The 19,883-nt window shown below is 36.2% G+C and overlaps 1 protein-coding gene across 3 annotated transcripts in view; it reads left to right on the forward strand.

Moving 5' to 3' along the window:
- MYOF (myoferlin) overlaps window positions 1–19,883 on the forward strand; it is a 73,298-nt gene that overhangs the window by 16,227 nt on the left and 37,188 nt on the right. For all 3 annotated transcript variants that reach the window (XM_009935674.2, XM_075423450.1, XM_075423451.1), the window contains exons 4-17: window positions 3,666–3,774; window positions 5,030–5,114; window positions 7,307–7,467; window positions 7,985–8,113; window positions 9,642–9,704; window positions 9,814–9,864; window positions 11,432–11,462; window positions 11,933–12,048; window positions 13,267–13,393; window positions 14,686–14,789; window positions 15,733–15,801; window positions 15,915–15,958; window positions 16,379–16,461; window positions 18,795–18,833. In XM_009935674.2, the coding sequence (XP_009933976.2) occupies window positions 3,666–3,774; window positions 5,030–5,114; window positions 7,307–7,467; window positions 7,985–8,113; window positions 9,642–9,704; window positions 9,814–9,864; window positions 11,432–11,462; window positions 11,933–12,048; window positions 13,267–13,393; window positions 14,686–14,789; window positions 15,733–15,801; window positions 15,915–15,958; window positions 16,379–16,461; window positions 18,795–18,833 (1,211 nt within the window). The remainder of the gene's footprint in view (window positions 1–3,665; window positions 3,775–5,029; window positions 5,115–7,306; window positions 7,468–7,984; window positions 8,114–9,641; window positions 9,705–9,813; window positions 9,865–11,431; window positions 11,463–11,932; window positions 12,049–13,266; window positions 13,394–14,685; window positions 14,790–15,732; window positions 15,802–15,914; window positions 15,959–16,378; window positions 16,462–18,794; window positions 18,834–19,883) is intronic.

Consider the following 19,883-nt stretch of genomic DNA (forward strand, 5'->3'; position numbering starts at 1 on the left):
GTGGGAGATTGCATGCAATCCTGCCTTAAGGTAAAAAGTCTGCAGAGTTCAGAGGAACACAGCAACTTCACAGTGGTTGTGCAGCAAACTGGGGATCTAGTTACATATCAGAAGCAAATACAGTAACAGACCTTGCAGCAAAGCATTAAACAGCAATGAACTGTTAATGGACATGTTGTCACAACAACTGCTGCTGCTATCTGACTTAGCTGACTTGGTCTTACCCAACTTAACCAAAGATTGAAGATCTGAGTGAAGCATCTCAGGAAAAAGGCTTTCTCCAAGACCTGTACAAGTGACAAAGATGAGACCTAGCGATGACCTTGAGGCATTCCTTGTTACTTTTGAAAATACCACTTCAGCTGTTGAGTAGCTGTATGATCAAAACCGGACTGGACATGGTCCTGGACAACCTGTTCTAGATGACTCTGCTTGAGTGGAGGGGTTGGACTACCTGATCTTGAGTGGTCCCTTCCAACCTCATCAGTTCTGTGGTTCTGTTAAGGGAGTGGTGAAGCATCCCAAATCTGGTGAACAGGACCACTTCGGGGAAGGCAAAAGATTAACTGCTAAAGCTTAGAATTTGGCTAAAGCTTAGAAGTATGCTAAGGTAGCGTATAGGCTGAATATTAGATTTCTCACTCTTGCCAGAATGGAAAGAGACTGGAGACTGTTGTTGCCCAACCTGTTAAAGGAGGGGGAAACAAAGGACTTTAGAGGCAACTAGTAGCAAGCAAGTAGTCTATATAACTGACTCCCACTTCAGTCTTCTCTAGGTGATCAGCATTTTAACAACAATTACTCTGTATTCAAAGTGTGCACAGTTATCATTTGCACAGGACAGATGAGAATGCAGAAATGGAAATTTAAGCTGGGAAATTTCAAAAGCACTGCTGTGAACAGCTGATCTTGAGTTAATGTCACCAGATAGGAGGGTGTGGTTGCTGAAACAGTCATCCAGATGATATGAGACCGGGTGACCTCTGAATTGAAGTTGTTTTTGGAGTTAATGTAAGTCACTCCAGCTCATATCAAATCAAAATAGCAGATCTACAAGATCTTCTTTGCCTTTCTCTAGAATCAGATTTGCCCTACTGGGTTTTGGGAAGTCTGTTGGGTTTTTTCCTTCTATGATACCTCAAACCGTGTATGTTTCTCCCTGTTATTCTCAAATGGGAAGGCATAGTCATGGTTGAAGGATTTTGGGAAAACAAGAATATTTGGAGTTGGAAGTTTTTATTGATTAAATTTGCAATGAAGGGAAAAGAGTGAAGTTTTTTTTTTCAGTATCCAGCTGTTTAAAGGAAATTCAAGCATTTGTTCCTGCCACCTGTAGGAGTAGTTTCCCATTTGCTTATTTCATACTTGCTTTAAAGCTATTAACATGTTAGAAGGCTATGTAATAAAGAGAAAAATGCAGTAAGATACCCAGTATTTTTCTCTTTTAATTGTTTTGGGATTTGCAGTCATTATGGAATGAATCTTTTCTGCTTTTCTCTGACTGTTGAATACAGCGTCAGCGTCTGTCTGCATGACACCTGCTCTTTACATAGAAGTTTGGTCAAAAATAGAGGGCGATGTTCTTGTTGCTGTGCAATGTCAGATTTACATGACTTCTATATAACACCAATCTATGGGATGTTGAAGCCACAGTGGAAAAATAAAGCCTCTTTGTGTTTGAGAGAGACCATCTGCTGTTGTTTCCTGAGCTAGGTAGAGATTAGTTTAATGTCAAGATTTGCTACATCAAATCATAAGCAATGTCAAATAATACTACAGTTGGAGGGATAAATAAGACCATTGCATGTATATCTGATGTTCCAAATCTAGGTTCGTCTTGTGGGTTGAATGCAGTTTTGATTGCATAACAGGAGAAATTGCTTCTTAAGCTCCCTGAAGTTGAGAAATGCATGGAGTCAGTGTTTCAGCTAACGTCCAGCTCTGTGCAACAATTTGTAAAAGGTGAAAATGTACCTAGTGTTGATCTAATGCTCACTGAAATAACTAGGTGGGTTTCCATAGTTTTTAAAGGGCACTGGATCAAGACTACAATACTGAACCTAGGTGTCTATTCAGTAAAGGGAGGAGAAGCAGGTGTTAGAAATGCCATCAGAGTTTCAGTTATGGTCATCCTAGAACAACTTCACGCATTTCCTCTGTAGCATGGCCTGATCTTAAACTGCTTTTCACATCTAGCCTGTCCCCTGTGTGTGATGAATACGTGAGGCATAGCTGGAATGTATTACTGTTCTCTGGCAGTTTGGAGGGCAGAATTGAAAGGTTTGAGTAGTGAGTCAAAACTATCAAAAAGACAACTGGGATTGGAGAAGCGAGATGAACTGGGAAAGCAGAGTTGACTGAGGAGGTGATGGCACCAAAGTAATTCTAACAGGTCATTCAAACAGAAACTGTAGTTATTTTTTTGTGCGCAGCTAAACAAAACTTGTAATGTGAAGTGCCTGGAATGTATATTTGCAGGAAATTAATGTTTTTTACTTACCTATCCTAATGTACTTTGCAAAAAGTGAATGATGTTATCATGACATAGGACCTGCAAGTAGCTACAGTAATGCTCTTGCTCCATGTCAAAAAATGCCCTTGCATCCTTAGCTCCTCCATGAAAAAGCACTGAAATCTATTCAAAGGGACCTCAGTTAAGTTCTCTGCGTACAAGTCTTTTTTCCGCTTTGGCAGCAAAGCTGGTATTTTGTTTGTAAAACATGTGCTTTGTAATATTTACAGGGTGAAATTATCTTGGGATTTTTTCACTGGCAAAAATCTCAGTTATTCTAATAATCCACTTCAGTACAGGAGTAAACTGTTATTACATACTATGAGAACAAAATACAGTGGCAGATATCATGAGATCAATGCCACACTGTTAGAAACTCTAAAAGAAGTTTCTCAAGTAAAAAGTGCATGCAGTTTTCACTTGTTTGAAGAGGATGGGAGTGGCAGATGCAGTCCTGAAGTAGGCAGAAGTATCTTAGGAGAATCTACCACATAACGTCAGATCTCCTGGCCAGCTTTGGCAGGCCTCTCTAGAGCCGTATTGAAACATTCTGAGAATTTAGAGACAAGGACATGAACCTGTTCCAAAACATAGAGTATGAGCAAGAAGATTAATTTTGTGAAGGCTCTAGTAAGCACATTCATTGCATTTGTTCGGTTTAATTGTTTTCATTATAGAGGCGTGCATTTGTATCTCTTTCTGTGTAGTACAACAGCTGTCGTATCTAACTTTTGTATATTACTTCTCATCTGAGAGTTTGGAAAGCTATATAGGGAAAGAAAGTATTACATCCTTTAGTTTACCAATGAGAATTCAGTGGCTGAAACAAGTGACATGACTGTTGAAAGTTATACAGAAGTTTATTTTCAAAAATATGCATAAAACTTATTTACAGTTAAGTTTTTAACCTCTTTTAGGTTATAGCTGTGTCTTACATAAAGAACACCAGCACATTTAAGTGCATTGAAACAGAAAATACAAATTAGCAGTACACAATTGTTAGATAACATTTGCGATGATCTATTGTTGTCTCTTGGCTTTTAAAGTCATGGCTGAAGCTATTTGTTTGACTAACAGACCCTAGCAAAAGCCAAAAGGGAACTTCTGTTTGATGTATACTTGCATTCTAATAATGACTTTTACTTCATTTCAGATTAATTGGCAGTGCATCCGTAGCACTTAAGGATCTTGTAGGTAACCAAAGCAGATCTTTTCCCTTCAAACTCATACCTCTGCTAAATGAAAGGGGACAAGAAACTGGAGTGAGTGGCTTACATTTCCTTATTTTACTGTATTCTTGATCAAAATGTTACAGCAACAGGACTAACAGTGAAACAAAAATATTTTCAAGTTATTTTTACTTTATAAATTAAGTGCTTGGAATTTTGTAGCAAAAGCTCCAGAGGAAATTTATAGCAAGATATGATTATGTCTATACCATCTGCGTTTGTTTAATATCCTTTAAGTTACATAAATTGTTTTCTCTGTATGTTATGTATTTGTGTTATAAATATTATAGGCCACAGCATATGAATGGAAATTAGCCTGATGTTGAAAAAGAGTATTTTCCTAAGTACCAGATGGAGATCTCACACGCGCTTTTTTTGCTGTATTCTTTTTAATATCCACCTGTGTCATAGCACTGATTCTAGAAAGCATATAATCATGTACGTGTTCACCGCCAGATCAGTTCAGCGAGTTACACGTGTTTAAATTTAACAGAGTTATTAATTGGTTATTAACTTAGTTATTAATCCAGTAGTTTCTAGAACTGGGACCTTACTGTGTTTGTGCAGTCTAGCTGTTAAGACACTTCGTACTGCATTCTAGTACACTTCATAATAAAAGGCTTTAAGGGTAATTTCAGTATCTCATCAGCTGTAGTTGGTCACAGGGTTAGGCTTTTTTTGCTGACTCCTCATGCTGTTGTGGCAACTAGGAATAATAATGGTTTGTTAAATAATCGAAAACAGCAGTCAAGCACAAAAAAGACAATTCTATGACTAGAATGGAAAATGACATAGTGTTTTTCTTTCAGGATGGAGCTATGAACAAGCAATTAGAAGAGCCAGATAGGAAATTTTACTTGTGGTTCAGACTTGTTATGTTGTTGATCAGACAGTGTTATCTCCCATTGCCTTTGTTTTTCCATCTGCAAATTTAGCATGTCACCTAGTCTGCCATGAATATTGTGGAACTAAATAAATTAATATTTGTAGAACATCTTATGTACTTGTATTGTGACAGATTTTTCTAAATATAAACACAGTGATTCCATTTGTTTGATATTATTTTAGAGCCTATTCCATTAGCTTCAAATTCTGTAATCTTTATTATTTGTATGTGTATATAGCTTTATAACAGTTTATGAGTTTACTAATAGCTGAAATTTTATTACAAACTGTGCTGTGACTTTAAATAGTTAACTGTTCATGTACAGTGTTAGAACAGCATGCTGCTTTAATCTATTGTTGGGAATAATGTGTGCTACATAAAAACCCATGTATTTCTCTATAGGCAACAATTGATTTGGTAGTAGGATATGAGCCACCAGCTGGACCTACAAATCCAAATGATCCAGGAGGGACCAATATACAAGAAGGTATTTCAATCTCTTATCAGATTGTTATTGTTAAAAGATCATGGGCATATGTAAGAAAAGGCCAGAAAGTGATTCAACAGCATTGTTCATCAGAAAAAAATGTAACCCAGAAGCAAGCATGTCAAGACTGCCAGATAGTGATTTTAAAGAAATTAAGGATGATTCAGAACTACAGCTAGGAAGAAAATTGGCATTTCTTGACACAAAATGCTTTTTAGCATAATTTTCTCCATCAGAATCAGGTTACAAAAGAATGATGTTGCGTAAAAGCTTTTCAAAATGGCTTTTGTTTAAGAAAGAAAGGTTTTTGAATGTTCAAAGAAACAGCGGTTATCTGGTGTAGTGCTAGGGCTAACCAAAAAGGCAGGGAAGTCACATTTTTGGAAAAATATATTCTGTTGCTTTCAATGTCGGGGAGCTTTGTGAAAAGATTTTCTTAAATAATTAAACTTGTTCTCCCTGTAGAATAAGTAAATTTTGAAAGACACTGTTGTATCTCATATTAGGCTTGATATTTGATAAGCCTATGAAATACTGTGATCAGTAGGGAATATTCTTTGGTCTCTATATCATTTTAACCAGGCTTTTGCTGAGCGTGTTTTTGAGATCCTCTGGTTTTCCAAACTCTTAAAAGAACTGTGAAGTAATAACAGGTTTTTGCAGATGACAGGCAAATAATTACCCTAATATCCAGGCTGTGTTTGTGCAGAAAAAAGTAAATGTAATAAAAGTTATATGTTTGAGGAGAAATAAATCAGTTTGACCATTATCTGCTGATAGATAGTAACATAAGAAAGAAAAAATTGAAAAGAGGAGTCTTCTGGGGGAAATCTTGATTCCATGGACTTCACTGACATGTGTTCTTGGGGAATGGATGGATAGGTAACGGAAATACAAAAGCTGTGTGTTAAATTACTACGCTTCAAAATAATTTTATAGAAATTTGGGCTTGAAGGCTAGAAATGCAAATTGACTTATATGAGATTATTTTGATAGCTTTTAAAAAATGTAATTGAACTATAAGGTAATGCAGGTAAAATAAAACATGGCAGGTTTTTTAGCTAGTGTCCAGCAACTGCATGAAAATTATTTCAGTGCAAATTATCAAACACACCTTAGTTAATTATTGTAAATACCTATTTCCCATGAAATGAAATCACCACCCTAGCTGAGATTGCCACAGCTCAGTTTCAGGAATTAAAAATTAAGCGCTAAGTCAGGGTGTGTAATCAATCAGTTGCGTGTATCCAGCCAGGCAGATGGATTTTGAGAGACGTTTGGAAGGTGGGGTCTTCCAGTTATAAAATAGATAGTATGTCAGTCTCTGTGTTTTCATGTCTCTTACAAGGATCACTGAGGACTTCATTATGCAAAGTGATTATCACCCTGTGTTAGCAAACTAAATCAGAAAGTTAACAAACATTCTGTTAATGCTAACCGTCAGAGACACAGCTTGTTCTTCCTGTAGATTTTACCATAGTCACTGTCCTTCAGTTAAGAGAAGAAGCTGGAAACATGAGGGAGTGACACACTTTTGTGGTCTAGCTATTTATGGATCGTGTTTCGCAATACTGGAATCTCACTGTATGATCCAGTATTGTAGTGTCGTGTGGTTGCAGAGTAGTCTTCTACAGAGGTATTGTGATTTCAGAACTGTCAAAGAGACTTACTAAGAAACTTTAACATTCCACAGCTAATGCTGTGGAGGAGAATTCAGTTTTATTTTGGATGGCAGACCCTAAATGTCTTCATGTTTTGCAGATTCTGAAGCAAAAACCGATGATATGCTATAGCCTAGTCTTGCTGCTGGGAAACAGCTTCAACTGGAATAAAATTACTCACTTCTAGTGTATTGTGAACTAGTCTGGTGATGATTACAGCTGAACCATACTTTGCTAGAACTTCAATCGCTTGGTTCAAAAAAGTGTGTGGGAATTGTATTAGGTACTCTGCATCCTGAAGAGCAACAGGTCTACAGTTAGCATGGTTAGGATATAAATTTGCTCTTAAGCAGACTAAAATGACTAGCTTTCAAAAGGAGTCGGAAGCATGTGTTTAGCAAAAAAAATTGTTGAAATGAGATAATAATGCAATTTTAGTGGAACTCTTGGATGTCAGACTCTTACACCTGTAACTTTAATATCAAGCTGTACTGTTTGTTTATTAATTGCACTGGTTTTTTACTGTATGAGATGGAGAAGATGATGGAGGTTATGAGGATGACTTGGATGGTCCAGTTGGTGGTATCACACCAACAGTTCCAAGTGGCACGAAGGAAGCCCAGCTAGCTAAACGCATCACCAAAGGAAAGAAAACACGGAGAATCCTTTCTAACAAACCACAAGATTTCCAGGTGATAGATTTCTTAAAAGTTACATGTTCCCTTTTTCTGCTTGGCATGACATTGCTCCTTTCACATAGCCTGAGCATAATTTAATGTCAGATTGTGCAAATCTAATGCACTGTAGAGATAATTAACCTCTTCATTGGAGAGCCTGTATTTCTAAAGTATTCTTCAAATTTGCCTGTTACAGAGATGTCAAATTCTGTACACTTCTGACTGAAATCTAGATGAACCTTATTTATTATACAGTTGTATAGATTTCAAACTACAATAGCAGCTTTAAAAATAAGTAGTAAAAGCAAGTAAAAAAAAAAATTTACTGAAATAATTATTCCCAACTGGTCTTGTAAAATTCAAGTAAAATTATACTTGCTATCATAATTAAGTGTGAAAAGTCTGTCCGGTCCATATCTGCCAGCTACTTCAGGTGTTGGCTAACTTTTCTGGTGGTATAGGAAGAAATTGTTGGCACCAGGATGATAGATAATATAGGGAATTAATTAATACAGGTTTTTTTTCCCCCCAGATTCGTGTTAGAGTCATTGAAGGTCGTCAGTTGCCTGGAAATAACATAAAACCGGTAGTCAAAGTTCATGTTTGCGGTCAGACGCACCGAACAAGAATCAAAAGAGGAAACAACCCATATTTTGATGAAGTGAGTGGCTTCAGTACACTGTAGCTGAAATGTTGATGCTATCAAATGTAGAAAAGTAGTTATTACTGCTTTCATTATAATTAATGCATAAGAATTTGCTAATATTTAAGTGTAATTATGCTTAATATGCATTTTGCAGTTCCCAGTCTCTTTCTTTATGTTTTCACATCACTAAACACATCTCTGTCACTGGCAGTGTTAGCATACAAAGCTATCTAGAAGGAAGTCAAACTTTAGCTGAGACATATGGAACATGTTCTTTGATACAATTGGCCATATGACATAATGATGACTTTGACTAGTTGTGTGCAGGTTATAAAATCACACAAAAATTAATTAGGAATCATTGTAGACCTCTATGGTGTGTGCAGACAAGCTTTCAGTGCAATGCTTTGGGTCAGTAAAACTCCCACACAGAATCTGGAAATGTCATTGCCTTGCTGCCGATGATTTGTAAAAGCACAACTAGATTTCTTTGTCCGGATAGCAATCTGTACATCAAACACACTGAAATACAGGAGAGAATTCAAAGCCGTAGAAGGGACACAAGAATGATCACATGTCTGGAAGACAAATGTTGCAAAGCTTAAGCTTAATAGAGAGAATGCTGAGGGATAACTCTCATTATCTGGACAGGTGTGGAATGATACTTCAACTCCGGCCATTCATGGCATCAGGAAAATTCAGAAGATTTTGGAACTGGGTGGCAAACATGTTTAACTCATGCAGGCAAACCCAAGGAAGTTACAAAACTTTGAGACCTGAACTAAGCTGTAGGTAGCAGTCAAAAGTTTTGAAGCAGTGGTAAAAAGCAGGGAAGGGAGAAAGCCAGTTGCACCATGTATTGAATCAATTCCTAGGCAATCTCAGTATCTGGACTAGGCTAAAAATGGAAAAGGACAGCCCTTGTTTATGTACCCTTCCATTTTGTTGGATAAAATACTGACTGGAGTGTAGCTGGGCTCAAAGACCCAACTTGGTGAGGCATATACTATTAATAAAACAAATAAGCTAATAAATACTGTATTTATCTTCGTGCTGTTAAACTGTCAGATTTATTCCTGTGGCCTTGAATTTCAAAGATGCAAATCATTACATTCACTATCACAACTAGCCCTAAACAAGACCTTTTTGACAGCTACAACAGAGATGGCTAGACCAGGATTGAGCATCCTGGAAAATGAACAACCTTTGTAACTCCCAAAGTTGTTTCCCTGGGGAAAATGTGAAGTGCAGAGCAAGGAGCAAGGGCAGTGATGAAAGTTTGCAGCACAGCTATGCCTATGGCTTTCATTCAAATGGAAGTTGTGACTGTCTTTTGTCTATTTTGTACTAAGTTTATTTACTAAATTTAGTTTTTTATTCTGTGCTAAATTATCATATAATGTGTCCAGCAAGGAGGCAGGGTAAAAGTACTGGAACAGGCATGTTTCACATACCTCTTAAAAGAATGTTTTTGCACTTTCTATTCAGAGAATTATGTGTTTGTCATTTTGAGACAGGTTTTTTTTTGTTTTTATCTTAACAGATATTTTTCTACAATGTCCACATGACTCCTTTAGAATTGCTTGATGAAACAGTTAGCATTCGGGTAAGAAAAATGGTGCATGTTCAAAATGCTGCTGGATGCGTATAGCATTGGCTGGCCATTTCACTATGATGTTTAGGAACATGCCTGTTTCATGTTTGTCTGTCTTTAGGTGTATGATTCTTATTCTCTACGAGCAGACTGTCTAATGGGAGAATTTAAGGTGGGTATGAAACAACTTGCACATCTTGACTAAATTAAATGTAACGAGGAATTTTTTAAGTACTTGTTCTAAATGTTTACATTTATACTGCTTTAGTGTGGGGCCAAAGAATTAACCTGACGCTGTCTTGCTTCTCATGATAGGGACCATTTGCTCAAAGCACTGGTAAAGAATTTTCTTATTTGAGCAGAAGATTATTGTTAAAGAAAATTGTATGTTTTATATACCAAATTCTCTAACTTGCATCCAAGAGAAAAAAATATTTACCAAGAGATAAATTTTTTCTTCAAAAGGTATTAGGGTGATTATTTGGTATGAGGTAGGGTCTGAAGAGATAATTTTATTAGGTAGCTAATAGGCAGGATGGTGATATGTGTGGCGGCATAAAATACACATTCTCAAGTGATATGGAAAGATGTTCCTTTGATCAGAAATTTGTTAATTAAAAGAGATGGTGGAAAAGTCTCTTAGTTAAAGTCATTTCTGTGGTTCTAATGATACTAGTGAGATTGTCTTTATTTGTATTTTTTATGGTCAATATTGGAAGGTAGACGTCTGGCTGCTGAAGGTATTTCTAAGGCAATACAGACAAAGAATTCACACTCACAATTGTAATGGCTGCTGGGATCCCCTATTATAACATTTCCAACATCAGCATTGGCTGTGTTTTCTATTTGCTTATTTTGTACTGCATAAATTCAGTAGACCAGCTTTACACAAAAATATGCAAGTGTGGAAGAGTGCTCTTTTCTAAATGAAGCAGTTTCTGCCACAAAGCTGGTTGCTTTTGCTTCTCACTGCTTATTATTTATATAATTTCTAGTGATTCAGACAGTGTTATATTGCTCTGTGGAGGATTGATCATTCACTAAGCAGGTGACAGCATGTCATTCAGATGCCTTCTGTTCCTGCAGGCACACATTCCAGGAGAAAACCCCAAGGGTAATTCTCTGTAGAAAATCACCCTTTCAGACTTTACCTGCAAGGAATACTAGCCCAAATTACCAAGAGCAAACATACTTACCTTCCTGAACATGTTTGAAATCTGATACAATGAATACAGTCATAGTGTATGTGCAATCCTGTCCAGATTTGACACAGTGGGGGGAAAAAATTGCCTGTCATCTTCATAAAACAAAAAATGAAATTAGTAATTTTAAAAAAAGCTTCACTTATGGAAGTGAAGGATGAGATGTAGAGCAGGAAATAGAAACAAAAGAATTCGGAAAAGATTGTCTGAATTCAAGAATCAGTAAGCTAGCCCTGTCTTCTGTCTCTGATAAATGACAAAGCTGGAGATCTGAGGAAGGAAGAAGGTAACTACAGCTGTTAGTTCGAACACATGTTTTCTTGCATTTTCTTCTTGGCTGCTGTATCCATTCAAAATCCCTCATTTTTCAATGTAAGGCTTTTTCTCTTTCTCCTCCCAAGAATGTGCTGTGTAGACTTTCTTTTGTTTGTGATGAGAACAATGTAGCAGTACTCATTAAAAACTTGAGGGGAATTGCCCTAGGATTTTTCTGTTTTGATATTTTGTCAAAGGTAATGCTTTTAATCTTCATTTCAGATTGACATTGGCTATGTTTATGATGAGCCTGGTAAGTAACAGGTACTTCAGAGCTTCTTTCATGGCTTGAAACTCAAAACATTTAATTACATTTCTAAAGCAAAAGAAGAAAGTTAATGGAAAGTTATTTGAGATTGCTGCTTTAAGTATTAACTTTAAAAAAATCCAACAATATATAATTCCTTTCAGAGGTTTAAAGATGAAGTACATGAACCTAAAATTTGGGTATTAGTTGTGGTATCAAAGCCATAAAATATGAAAAATAATGCAAAAATATTTTATAATTGTGGCCCTGAATTAGTATGCCACAGCATTTAAAGACCACTAGATCTGTTGTTTTGAATGGCACTATTTAGAACTGTCTAGGACAGAATAAATTTTTTAAATAATTAGTTTTAGGATAATTCATGCTTTTAGAACAGTTGATGTTGATTTTATGATTTCTGCCATTTTGTTATGGATGTTACTGGGGGTGGGTGGTGGTATTTGTTTTATTTTTAGGCCATGCAGTCATGAGAAAATGGCTTTTGCTGAGTGACCCTGAAGATACAAATTCAGGCGCTAAAGGCTATATGAAAGTCAGCATGTTTGTCCTGGGAACTGGAGATGAGCCACCAGTAAGTTTCATTTAAATGTTTTTCTTCCCCTCTCCACCCCACGGCTATTTATTCACATCCTCCTGACATTTTTTGAATACTGTATAATTCACTGTGTGAGCAGTATTTAAAAGTAAGACAAGATTTACAAATTGTTTCAAGGCATCCAGTAGTAAGCTGCTAACTCAAAGCTTATTGTGTTATCCTGTCCAATTAAGCAGCCTCTGGACCAGCTCTGGCTGAGTTGATCTACCATTTGTAGATACTTCTTCACATCCTGGAAGAAGTAGAGATGTGTTAGCCTGGTGTTTCATGCGAGCTAATATGTAATTCTGCTTAGCATAGCTAATCAGGCTGAGCAACATATTGATACCAGTTCCAGGACTAAGTCAGGAATGTCTCCACTACTACATAATGTACACAAACCCACAGAGAAACCTGAGTATAAGAAAGCTCCAGATATTTGCCAGGTGACAATCAGGCCCATCAATAATTACAGGTTAGGCACAAGAAATTTGATGCATATGAAAACACTGTAGGCAATCCAGTCCTTAGCTGTCTGCTGTACTGTCAAGGTAAAAACAAGTCCTCTTTTCTGTGTGAAATTTTTCTCACTTGGCCATTGTTTGTAGTTTCAGTTCTGCTGTTCTTCCTGCCTGAGATTTGTGCATACTGCTACTCCTTAGTTAAGTATAATATGGTCCCCAGAGCCATGGAAGATCTCCTTCTTGTTCCATATTAACTATTTCTGCTATCTTCATGATTCTTGGAATCACAAGCATGCATCTAGTTATTTGTGGTGAAATTTTTTATTTCTTATTTGCATTTAAAGGAGGAAGCAGTTAAGTTCTGGTAAATTATATCAGAATTCTAGGCATTTTCTAACTGCAGTAAGATGCCTTACAACAATATTCGTCTTGAGATAAGTGTGAAAAGTGTGTGAAGTTGGCGTTGTATGAGTGCCATAATCAATATCATCTGATGATGGTGATTCTAAAAGTGTGATCACAATAGGGTCCTGCACTTGAGTACTTCAGAGATAAAAATGTAAGTAAAACAGTTTAGGTAGAATTAATTTTTATGGCTTGATAATTTGATAAAATCTCATTCTTTATAATGAAACTGACAACAGTCTTCTATGTGAAGAGTTTTGTGGGCACCAACTGATCACCTTAATTCTGTATGTTACTCTGTCTTTCTTATATACCAGCTATTACGTACCACTGTATCTCCCAACAGGTTGAAAAAAGGGAAAGAGATAATGAAAGCGATGACGTGGAGAGCAATCTGTTATTACCTGCTGGAATTGCACTTCGATGGGTCACTTTCCTTCTCAAAATCTACAGAGCTGAGGACATTCCACAAAGTACGTAGCTTCTTACTACCTGTCCATCAGTGTATTTCATTACCATTAGAAATACTTGTGTTAGCTGTTCAGAAATATTCCTTGAACATAAAACATCTCGAGTGTTTAACATTGTTACTTGAGCCAATAATTCTTTGATGGCTTAAGTAGCCCGTTTCAAATCCTTGGGTAATGTTCAGTAAGTCTACTTAATTCTTGTAATGGATAATTTAATATGTTACCCATTAGATTAGTAATGTTCATCTGTTGCTGAGTGGGCCACACAGCTTCTGGTAGTGAGAAAGGGTCATCTTCATTAGCCCTTCTCCAATCACAGAAGTTACATGCAAGTAACTAACAGACAAGTAAAGCTGATCTGCAGATAAGCTGAATGTTCTGTGCATGTCTAGCTCAAGTATACAGTGCATGTGTCAACTTCGTGTTGTATCCCAATCCCTGCCCGCTTTCAAGAGGTTATCAGACAGCTGGTTCCCTGCAGCCCTCTTATCCAAGGCCATTTAGATCCTAGTAAATAAGTAGTACTGCTGCTGGCCCCCTGAACCTTCTTCTTCCAAGCAATCCATTAATTCTTCTTCACAAGTGCTCATAGCTGCAGCTATTTTGCAGTGGGGGAAAGGCCACGGGACTGCTGAATCAGTCACCTGATGCTGTTATGGCCAGGGCAGTCTGTAGTGCCAGCAGCCTGCTCCTGGGTGGCCACAGGAAATGAGTAACTTGGAACTGGCTGTATCCCAGAAAGCTGCATGCAGTACATGGGCTATAAATTGAGCACGATGAGCTTAAATAAACAGCCTTGGAGGGCAGTGGAGCTTGTAAGCTGTTTGATCTTAATTTGTTTAGTGAGATTTTACTTGTGTCAACCCTATATTGCTGAGACAAGGGCTGTTTCTCTCATTATATGCAATATGTGTGTTCTGATAGAGTGTAAGTGGCTTTTTATCCCTTCTTAGCATAATTTCTCATCTATATCTGTGACAACAAATGAGTGTCTACAGGTACATGCATAATGTTTTTCAAATACAACTCTTCCTCTAAATTCAAGAGCACATCAGCACTCCTTATGATGTTTCAAAAATTTATATTCTTGAAATCGCTTCTAAGCCTAAGTTCTCCATTTTTACCAGCAACACTCTTCGGAATTTTGTTTATCAGATTAGACTTACCCTACCTAGATCTGCAAGCTGGTTGATTTCAGTGGATTGCTATAGGCAATTTATTATTTAGGCTGAATAAATAAATAAAATAATAATAAAAAAGCATAAACCTGAATTTCTTCGTTTACATCTCTCCAGTGGATGATGCTTTTGCACAGACTGTCAAGGAAATATTTGGAGGAGAAGCTGACAAGAAAAACCTGGTAGATCCATTTGTAGAAGTTTCTTTTGCTGGGAAAAAGGTAATTTAGTAAATATCTGAATCTTTGTATTCTAATCATAGTCCTGAGAACAGATTTGATACGCCAATATAAATTTTTAAGTTTACTGAAATTATGGAAATAAGAAAGCATTACCCCTAAAGTTCACTTCATAAAATAAGGACAAACTACAAGGTAGAGTGGGTGTAAATCTGATGACTAATAAAAGGAATGTATGACTAAATGCTAGGAACTGATGCATGCCAGGTTGCCTGCCTACCAGTTGTTCCTGACTGCTTTTTGTAACTGACGGTACAGATCTTTCTGGACAGGTTAACAGCATTTGTACATTCTGTCACTAATGGGTTCCTTAGAATACCAAATTTGAGCTGAAGCATAATTGCACAACCTATAGTCATTGCTAGCCAGTCATTTTTATTTTTCTAAGAATAAAAATGTCAGTCCTTGGTTATATATTTGTTATATATTCAGGTTGCCACGCCTGGTAAATGTAGAAGATCTTCTGTAGACAGGACCAGCAAATAATATAGGCTCTCCTATAGAGAATATTCTTCATCAACTCTAGAAACTGCATAAAGCAGGCTGGAATCAAGTAATGTCCCCCTTCTTGTTTCTCTGCTGTGATGAAAGAGATGGGTACTCGTGTGAAAGCACATTAAATAGTAACTGTTGGAAATAACAAGCTTTTTTCCTGGAGGGTAACCCCAGTCTTAGGTTTAAATACTGTTTCAAAATTTTCTTTTCCCTCCAGTAGTCATTAGTGTTGCATATGCAGATTGGTTTAGCAGTATTTACCAACTGAAAACTAATGCCTCATTGCAGCATAAACCATTCAGGATTCATCATTAACTACTACCCCTCATCTTACCAAACAGAATATGATTTATCCTAAATCATAGCTGGTATATGCTTTTTTGTCTGTTTTATCTTTGATGTGCTGTATAGTTGATTTCATTTCTTGCAGGTTTGCACAAATATAATTGAGAAAAATGCTAATCCAGAGTGGAATCAAATTATTTATCTTCAGATCAAGGTCAGTTTTCTTTTTCTTGTTGCTGTAGAAAACACCCATCCTTTCGGAACTCAGGGCATTAACATCACAGAGGTGAAATAAGTAATGAGTTATTTTAATTGCTTTTTTTTCAGTTTCCCTCAATGTGTGAGAAGATAAAACTTGCAGTTGTTGACTGGTGAGTTGTGCCTTTTAATCCAAGTCCTAGACAAGGTATATTATGTTAAGTCTGGTTCTGTAGATTTCAGGTATTTTTACAGCCCGTGAGAGTATTTAAGCAAGTGTTTAGGTATCTTCCTTTATAGTTTCTTTACAAGAAACCTGATTAGTGTAATACGGGAGTATTGTTTATTTTGTACAATGAGCACTGAGCACTATTGCTGTTTAGGTGATAGTGTAGGAGTCAGATGACTTCTTCATGATACAGCCCACTTTTGTTTCTAGCTGTTGCCATCTGCCTTAGTAATACTAAAACATTCCAGGTGATATAAAAGGTGTGCGCACCGTTTTGGAGTGCATTTAGTCACTAGTAGCTTGCTTCTGTGTAGGATGACCAGCATTATATTTAAATGAAATATTTCTTTTTTTCTTTTTGTAGGGATCGTCTTACAAAAAATGATGTAGTAGGAACAACATATTTAAGTCTCTCAAAAATTGCTTCTTCTGGAGGAGAAGTTGAAGGTAATTGATTGAGCAGTATGTAGCTTGCTATCTTCTCTTCCGTTAAGAGCAATAGCACGGATCAGTGTTCTAAGAAAGTATATTTTCCTATAGTTCCTCAATTCTGTGGCAACAAGACAATCTGTTTCTGGAGTTTTCAAAACAATGTTCCTCAAAAACATACTGTGAGACTTTTCAAAGTAAACTATTAAAATTTTAATCTTTAAATCGGATCATCATGGAAATAGCAGTAACTAATTCAAAATTCAGTGTTCTGTTATATAAAATCAGTATTATAAAAAGTTGTATATAAATACCTATATATAAAGGTAAATTTGTGAGTACTTTCCCAAATTCAGAAAACTATGTGATATCACAATCTATCATGAGTAAGATATGCAAATTTACTAAGATACTTAATAAGACATTTAATTTAAAAACTATCCGGAGTCGCTGTTTCAGAATCACTACTTCATTGGGCACTAGTAGACAAGACTTCTTTTGCCACCTTGTAAGTGCATCTGTCCTTTCTCTAGGAAGAGAACCTAAAAGCTCAGGAATGTTCCTAAGTTCCTTAGTAGTTAGCTTACAGGAACTATCTAGAACCACCTGCTCATTTCCTATGTGCTACTAGACTGCTTTCAGATGGTGGGGGAACTTGGATCAATCTCTGCTCTCATCGGTAGCTTACTAGAAAAGGGCACTGCATCTCATTGCATGAGTGCTCCCAATGACTACTTAGCAACCCTTATTTCAGTAGCTTCAATGAATGAAGATTTTGGTTGCAGTATTGCAATCACGGACAATTAACTTATGTGCTTCAAACAGTACAGGTGACTGGATTATGTCATTTTATGTAGTATGATAAAAACCAAAACCCAAAACTGATTAACTGCAAGAAAACAAATTTAGCTAGGCAGGATATGAAGTTCCTAACATGTTGTCCCCACTGGACAATACCTTTGTAGTAAAACTCTTCTTTACAACATAGTAAGAAACAGAAATAATAATACAAAATAATAAGAAATGTTTTTTGGTGCCAAGATTTTGGGAAACATAAAAACAAAAATCCTGTTACATCTTTGTTTTAATATAATATTGTGATTATTGATTATTTCTTTGTGATCTATACCTATAATCACCTCTTCTTTTTATAGCAAGATTTTTCATACAATTGAGCCAGCTTCATGACAAGGATTCTGTGATAATTTGCCAGAAAAAACATTTTATCTTTTTAATGAATAATATGGCATATTAATTGTCCATACAGAATTGTAAAGTTTATGGCTAAACAGGCTCAGCATTTATTTATCTGACTGCCTACACTAGGTTGAAGGACACTTGCTCAGAACCTTTTCCAGCATTGCCACAATAAGAATCTAAATCACTATTTTTTCTGTTGTGTTTATGAAATCTCTGTGATATGTACTTGTTGTCTGAGACAAAGCTGTTTGTCCTTAAGTTGGTAGCTATGTCAGGATTTCAAAAAAAAAGTCAGTGGCTCCAGTGCTGTAGTGACTTGAGCAAGTATTTATTTTATCGGATGGAACTGTGTTTTCAGTCACATAACTTCAAGCTTCTAACCCAGTCCTCTTAGAAGTACTTCTGTTGAAGTAAGATTTTGTGCAAACATTCTTTTCCTATGTCCCACAGACAACCAGAGGCAAAAGAAAGGGTTACAGAAAAAGGCAATGGGAAAAAAGACAGAAGGGCTGGGGCTGTTGGGGAAAATTCAGCTCTGGAGAGATCACTTGTACGACCCACATAAGTGTGTAACTGGAACTGCTGTCAAGTCACAGCTCATTTATACTTCAAACCCAAGCACTTAGTAACTGAGAAAATCTTGTTTGAATTCTCTCTCTACTGAGATTCTGACACTGGAACAGACATTTCCATGTAACATCACAGGTTATCTTCCTTTGAAGTCAGTGCCATGCCTGAAGCCTGCACTGGCTTCTAAAGGTTTGGGAAACTGAACTAGTCTATAGTCTTCAGTAAATTAAGGTATCCTAACAGGCCCTGAGATGTAGTGGTTTTCTTAAATGTTCTTAAGATTTTAAAATAATTTTTAAAATAAAATTTTATTTTGTGGGGATGAGGACTATACAAAGCTGAAACATAAGCATCTAAACAATATATTTTGTCAGTTATGTGCCTTATCTTTTTTCCTTTGGAATTTCTACAGGAAGAGCAATACCTTCAGATTTTAATCAGGAAGCAAAATTCTAGCCCACATTAACTCTATTTTTTCTCAGGCCTTCAACTTTATTTTAAAGCACATTGCTATGTGATGTATTTGTTTTTAAAATGCTATTGTCACTTGTCATGTAACTTCTTCTCTTTTCATAATATAGAATTTTCATCTTCGGGAACAGGGGCTTCATCATATGAAGGTTTATATCTTTGTCTCTTACTGATTTTGCTTTCCATTGCCCAAACTGAGAAGTATTGCCTAAGAAAAACCATAATCTTAAAAAACATTTTAAAATAATTACTTGTGTAAAAGACTTCATCATTATGATTAAAGAGTATCAAACATAACTAAAACTGTATAAAACAGTTTTGGCACTGGAACTGGTTTGAAAATATTTCTCTTTGGCTGGTGCTTCAAGCTGTGTTTTAGAGTTGAGCATGCAGTTGCTTCAGCTATAAAGTACTCTAACAATGGCTTGCGATTTTTTAACGTAGCTATGAGATTGTAACTGTATTTGCAGCTGCAGAGCCCTGCAGAAGTAAATAACTGCCTAAAATAATTAGTGGCTGTTTTGCTTATGCTTAGCTAGCTATATAAATGAAGTCTGAAAAAGGAAATCTGATTCTGTTAAAACCTGGAGAGATGGCTTTTTACAGAACTGTCTAGGCTGACATCCAGTTTTGAAAGACTTTCTGGTAAATATTTATATAGTGAGAAATAAATACAATTGGACTGCAGTTGAAAGGTAACAAAGATTCATCTGCACAAATACTTCATCTGCTATCTTTGTTTCCTAATGAAGTAATATTACATTAAAGGCTGAAATAATTTTTCTGAATCACTGTCTGTAATATGTGATCATCAACTTTCTAAATGTAAACAATTGAATTTTAAATGTAAATAAATACCAAAAAATATTATTTTTATTCCAGGGTTGGGAAGGGGTTTTTTGTTTGGTTTTTTGTTTTGTTTTGTTTTGTTTTGCTTTTAAATTTATATTCTGTTTAATTTATTAGGATCAGTAAGTAGTGAATGTATTAATTCAACACAGATCTGTACCTTAAATCTAGTCATATTGAGATCTGATATGAGCAGTTCAGTGTTAGAATTTTTAAAAAATTGTACAGTATTGCAACAAGAGTCTGAATTATTTTCATTTTGATTCATTTCTGATTCAGATGTAACAATGTGAAAGTATCCAAATGCAAAATAGAAAACTGCAAATCTTTATTTTAGATTTTTCAGATTT

Source organism: Opisthocomus hoazin, chromosome 6, assembly GCF_030867145.1.
Source record: "Opisthocomus hoazin isolate bOpiHoa1 chromosome 6, bOpiHoa1.hap1, whole genome shotgun sequence".
Taxonomy (NCBI): Eukaryota; Metazoa; Chordata; class Aves; order Opisthocomiformes; family Opisthocomidae; genus Opisthocomus; species Opisthocomus hoazin.